Here is a 6,469-nt window from a genome sequence, read left to right on the forward strand (position 1 = left end):
ACCTAATGCGCAGATACATCAATCTGCTAAGATACGACACTGGCAGCCCACTTCCCTTCATAATGGGATTAATCACAGCTCTCCTAGTACTCTCAAATCTATCAATGGTTTTCGTCAACGAAGCCGACAACTTCGAAAAATGTTTCCTAGCCATGAAAGACATCCTCACAGTTCTCACAATGTTCTCCTGTATTATAAAACGGTTTCTCAACCCAGAAGACAGTATGCGAATGAGTAAACTAATAGAGGAAGAGTATCTGATCGATAATGGTTCACAGTTTGATTTGAGAGGAGCAAAAAAATGGAAGAAGATAAAAAAGCACTACGATGAGAAAAGGAATAATTTGCAATCTTCGAGTCAGACCATAATCGCCTTGATTTATGTCGCGTTTTCGGGGTTTGTTGTGAGGTACTTATTTCTGGAACTTTTGGGAGCCAGCCTGGAAGACGATCCAAGAGGCTCTCCTACTCCTTTGGTATCTTTCATCCCTCCTGACATAGCGGGAAACTCTTTTGTGATCTACATCTTCGTTTTACACAGTTTTCTCATAGTTTTTCTCGCTCTGGAAGCGTTCAGTGGATATGTTTCACTTTTGCTAGGCGTAAATAAAATTATGACAGATTTTGAGACGATCTACATACTTTTTGAGGAAATTGGGAATGATTATCCAGGTTTTGGTGAGAGTGGTAGAATTGATATAGGAAAAACAAATGAAATGAGTGATGTTGATATGGAGAGACTCCGCAAAGATTTCAGGCTAATAGTGCAGTACCACCAGAACCTTAATCGGTAATAGTATTCAAATTTATCTATCTATCTACTGTAATAGATATTTCACTAATATTATCAACTATTTACTTATTTCACACTATATTTTTTTTGAACTTATGCGTTATAGTGGAGGTGATTTGGTGGTGGTCAATTAATGACGTGCCCCCACTACGAAATACTGAAATTAAATGTTTCCAACGGTTGATTCTCATAGAAAAAAGGCCGCGTGAGATGATTTCAGCCGAAATATGTATTTTTTGTTAGGAAGGCCTTGAAAAGGTATTATAATGAAAAATTTGTATTTTGGCTGTAGGACATGATTTTCTAGTTTTGGGTATATCCACCCTCCCACCACTACTAAATTCGAAAATTTCTAAGGTATCCTGTTCATAATGAATTGTTCTTTCTCGTGATGTGTGATTTTTTATCTATACTAGGAAAATATCCATCTTGTATAGGGTAGAAGTGGTAAATTTGCATAATTTTGAAAACCCCTTAAAAAATACCCATTTTTTGAAAATTTGTAGCTCCGGAACCAAAAATGGTAGAATCCTGCGCGACCACTCAATTTATTGGAAATCTTATTCTCTTCAATTTTGTCGGGGAGGATTTTTCTTGAGAAACTCAAGGTTCACGAGATAAAATGGGAAAATTGGAAAAAGTCCGAAATTTTGGGGTTTTTTGGGGGTTTTGGGGGTGAAGCTGCCCTCTGGCGTGTCAGCAAATTTCAGATTCGAATTCAGCGCCTCAAAATACATAGCCTCGAGAAAAATTCTTTCGGGGCTGTTTTCTGAAAAACGACCATTTGACTGGACTAACATGATAGTAATGAAATTTCTAATTTGTTCAATTCTTATTTTCTAAATTTTCAGGACCCTCAAGGACTGTGCAATGATCTCTGGATATGGGATATTGATGACGAGTTTGCTAATTGCTATTGATACTTGCTTCAATATCTATTTGATGTTGCAGGTGAATAATATGTATTAAAAATACTTTAGTAGTGAGATTCGCGTTAAATAGTCAGCACCACAGCACCTGATCTATAAATAGATATATAAATATATATAAATAGACCCCTCCGCCCGGAAGATTGTGTATCGTAACCTATATTGTTATAAAAACTTCACTGTATAGAAGTATAATTTTATAAAAATGTAGTAGCAAAAACTACTGCTTCACCATGAGATTGGGCCTAGTCTTTTTTGCTATTACTTACATGAGATAAGGCTTATTCTATGTTGTTAATGAGTGTTCAAATTGAATCATCGATAGCGGTACCCTGATATGATTTATAATTCAAGCTTGTAAATTACTTGGACTGCCAAACTAGCTTGAAAACGAATAAAAAACATACCTAGTTTAAGCGTAATATGTGCTGTGTGTGTGTGTGTGTGTGTGTGTGTGTGTGTTTGTGTGTGTGTGTGTGTGTGTGTGTGTGTGTGTGTGTGTGTGTTTGTGTGTGTGTGTGCGCGCGTGTGTGTGTGTGTGTGTCTGTGAACACAATAACTCCATTCCTAATTAACCGATTGACTTGAAATTTCAAACTTAAGGTGCTTATACCATGAGGACCCGACAATAAGAAATTCAATAAAATTCAATTCAAGATGGCGGAAAAATGGCGGATAATTACTAAAAAAACTATGTTTTTCACGATTTTCTCAAAAACGGCTCTAACGATTTTCTTCAAATTTATACCATGGATAGCTATTTATAAGCCCTATCAACTGACATGAGTCTCATTTCTGGGAAAATTGCAGGAGCTGCGTAATATTCTCGAGAAAAATGACGGATAATTACTAAAAAACCATGTTTTTTACGGTTTTCTCTAAAACGGCTCTAACGATTTTCTTCAAATTTATACCATGGATAGCTATTTATAAGCCCTATCAACTGACATGAGTCTGATTTCTGGGAAAATTGCAGGAGCTGCGTAATATTCTCGAGAAAAATGGCGGATAATTACCAAAAAACCATGTTTTTCACGGTTTTCTCGAAAACGGCTCTAACGATTTTCTTCAAATTTATACCATGGATAGCTATTCATAAGCCCTAACAACTGACATTAGTCTTATTTCTGGGAAAATTTCAGGAGCTCCGTAATATTCTTGAGAAAAATAGCGGATAATTACTAAAAAACCATGTTTTTCACGATTTTCTCAAAAATAACTTGACCGATTTTTCTCAAATTCATACCCTGTATAGTTATTTATCAGCTCTATCAACTGGCATGAGTCTCCTTCTGGGAAACCAATGGGGGGGCCCACCCATGCTTGAGAAATGGACTTAGTAACCTCCTCCTTGTGCATGAGGTAGGTAGCGCAGTTCATAAAAAGAACACATAGTCGAGATATTTCATCTGTAGAACAGCTGTTTTGACGACTTTAAAAAAGTGACGACTGAAAAAAATTATCGAATTTCACAATTTAAACAAAGGAGAAAGTACTCTGAAAACAATTATATATACACATATACAGAAGTCTGATCGTAGTTTCAAATATGAGCAAGGAAAGTTGTGTGAGTGTACCACACCAGATTTTTTTTCAGGCAAATAATCCAAAGATTGTCATGAATTATGCTGCATCATGTTTCTGCAACAATATACTGATGCTCCTCTGCTACTACAGTGGTCAACGCATTTCTAACCAGGTGATTACTTTGTCTTGCTTGTTATTTTTTCTTTTTCATTGACAAATATAGAACGATAACTTTGAATTTAGAAACTTCCAGATGAACATAGGCTAATATAAACTGATTCATAAAAATAAACAAATTGGTTCAAATTAGAGTTGAAAAGGTTTTCCTCTTGCCATATCACAATAATAACATCAGCAATTTTCAATGCAATCTGCCGAAAATAAATCAGCAAACTGCGTCCTTAAAGTTTTTTGGGGAGGGGGTTCAAAAACAATTTTTTGGAGGGTCCAGAATAAGGTCATCAGTGTTGAAAATAGCAGCTGAAGATCTTTTTCTGCGAGAGTGCCTTATAATTTGTGGGACAGCTAGAACCAAGTTTGAGATATTTAGGAGAGGGGTGCGTCCTTGCCCGTCTTGAGGGTGATAAGGTTCAGATCATCAATAAGTGACCAGATTTGGGTTTAATTGAACGAGCTTTGGGCGAGTTCTCACTTTTGACTTAGCTGAAGGCTAAAGTCGTTGTCCGTCTGTATAATATACAGTTATTGTAGAACATATTATGTTCTACAATAACTTTAGAAAGAATCGATCAAACATCTTCAAATTTTGACACGTATTCTTTGAACCTTTTTACAGGTCAAGTTTGTTGGACAACAAAATTGACTCACTCCTTCGAAATTTTTCAGGATATAAAAATAAATTTGAAAGTGCATGAGAAAATTTTTTTATGATTTATTATTTAGTCAGCTGGTGAATTCATTGCATGCAATTACCAGTTTTTCCATTCATTCATAACAGCAGCTGAAGCTTTTTGAGAGCTATCACACGCGCTGACAGATTTCACCAACATACAGTTTACAATTTTTACATCAAGAAAATGATACGGGTTGATGTATCAATGTGCAGTTTTCGCCATTTATTTTTTCTTGGAACTCTGTATCGAAATCATGTATCACATGACCACCTTCTCATTTAAAAAAATGAATTGGGATTCATATGATGATCAAAGATGTTGAAGGGACAGAGTAATATTATTTCATTTCAAATAGGATCCTCAATGAAACCTACTGTCGAATTATTCTTGTAACAGAAATATTTTGCTGTTTTCATAATTTCCATCAACTCTGTACAATTTATAGTTGCTGGTTTCAAACATTACAATACAACAGTTCTTGAGCGAGTTCTCCAACCCAGGGGGTCACTAGTAATAAATTATTATAAACAGTTTTGAAACTAGCAGCATTCCACAGTGCTTCTCATTCAACAGATGCTGACAGTTGATGATGATGATGATGATGATGGAAGATGAGATGGATTCAAAATTAAAAGAAAATAGAAGAAATATAGAAATAGTATCATTGATACTTCATATGAATAATGATCATGAATAATTTTGTATTTTGTTGTGAATATTTGCGTTAATTTGTTGCAGAATGAAATACTGCGTAGATTTCTTGCAAATCTTCCCTGGATGGATAAGCCGCAATGGTTCAAGCAGAGTATGCTTATAATGATGGCCAGAGCCACTGTCGACATTGAAATCAATCCTTATGGAGTTTTTGTACTCAACCTCACCTCCTACAAAGATGTCAGTAATAAAGTATATATTATATAAACATTACATCACAGTCAATCCCATAATAGGCGTTTTTGCGCTGGCGGCTTACGAGTCGGCAGTACAGGAAGGTCTCCGATTGACTGATTTATCAGCTGATTCCCGAACGCCAACCCAATCAGCTGATAATCATCCAATCGGAGACATTCCTGCCCTGCCGACTCGTCCGCCGGCAGTAAAAAATGCCTGAAAAACGTTTTATGTGTCTTGGCCCTAAGGCGGCCCATGTTCTCGTACGGGCGCTAATGCCGCGGCGTTTTAGCGTCGCAATGACACTTTCATAGTGCGCGCCAACAACGCTGTATACATTTTCAGCGTTGCCAACGCCGCGGCATTAGCGCTCGTATAACATGCGCCTAAAGACCGTAAAACGCGACTTTATTGCTTACTCAAAAGCGAGTCGCGTTATAAGGTCTTAATATATGAATCGATATATTCTTGATTAGATCCTTAAACTGATTTGCATTTTTTTACAGTTGATGAAAGCTGCTTTCTCATTTGGAAATATTTTGTACAGGAGGAAGAAAATGGACTAATCTTGACAAAAATTTGAATATTAATGTAATAAACATAGTTTTTTTCAGTCATATGCCTGTCTTTGTTATTTGCCTCATTGATTTCCTGTATGCTAAAATAGTCTTCCACATAGGCCTAATACACTGAATGTAAAATGAATGAATGTTTCTTTAATTCACTTTATGTTACTTTATGTTACTTTAATATTCACTAAATGTTTTCTTTAGTATTCAGATTATTAAAATTGAAGTTCCAGATCAGGTAAATAATTCTCTATTATCTTATTGAGATCAGAAAGTGCAGGAAAGACTTTATCGGAATCACCTTTCATATCTCTTTAGGACTGCCGATTAGAATTTATTTAATAACTTTAAATGATGAACGACTTTCTGAAGCTTAATATTGAGTAGAAGTTTTCATCTTACTTGAATTTTCAGTCAATATTCCAATATACTGTATTATCAAATTTCACTAGTAGGTCTATTCAAAATGACTGCTGGCTCTCAGAACACCTACAGCCTATTGATATTCACTATTGATTATCAGCATTCCATATGAATGAAATCAATGTTATTATCACATCTATGCTATCAGTTTGAATTGAATCTTACTATAAATCAATATTCAATAGGTTGAAATTTATTTCAATTTTAAAACTTTTTCTGCAATAAAACAGTAGGTCATTGTTGAATTGTTGATCTACCAAAAACCTGTTTTATGAAAACTGATGGGAACTGAAGCAACTTACAAAAACGTACACAGTCATAAATTTCATCAATTTTTACTATCGTACAACAAAAACACAATATATCAAGTCTCGCCCATACTTTTAGTACCGTATAGTATACACGCGTTTTTACCTCTAGGACTTGAAACAAAAATTACTATCGTAATCAAAAAATATACTATGTAATCCTAATTGAACATTA

The 6,469-nt window shown here is 35.3% G+C and overlaps 1 protein-coding gene across 1 annotated transcript; it reads left to right on the forward strand.

The window, feature by feature from the left end:
* The first annotated feature begins 613 nt into the window (after positions 1–613).
* Positions 614–5,573, forward strand: LOC120352825. The gene is made up of 5 exons (XM_039435109.1): positions 614–790; positions 1,645–1,744; positions 3,320–3,421; positions 4,842–4,997; positions 5,501–5,573. Exons 1-5 carry the CDS (start codon positions 615–617, stop codon positions 5,558–5,560), a joined length of 594 nt encoding a protein of 197 aa, XP_039291043.1. The 5' UTR covers position 614; the 3' UTR covers positions 5,561–5,573.
* Positions 5,574–6,469: the final 896 nt, after the last annotated feature.

Source organism: Nilaparvata lugens, chromosome 8 (assembly GCF_014356525.2).
Source record: "Nilaparvata lugens isolate BPH chromosome 8, ASM1435652v1, whole genome shotgun sequence".
Taxonomy (NCBI): domain Eukaryota; kingdom Metazoa; phylum Arthropoda; class Insecta; order Hemiptera; family Delphacidae; genus Nilaparvata; species Nilaparvata lugens.

Excerpts from the sequence above, each read along its gene's own strand:
- LOC120352825 (XM_039435109.1), top strand. The coding sequence starts at position 615 with ATGACAGATTTTGAGACGATCTACATACTTTTTGAGGAAATTGGGAAT. Across the intron at positions 791-1,644 it reads TACCACCAGAACCTTAATCG|GACCCTCAAGGACTGTGCAA; the intron begins GTAATAGTATTC and ends CTAAATTTTCAG. Across the intron at positions 4,998-5,500 it reads ACCTCACCTCCTACAAAGAT|TTGATGAAAGCTGCTTTCTC; the intron begins GTCAGTAATAAA and ends ATTTTTTTACAG.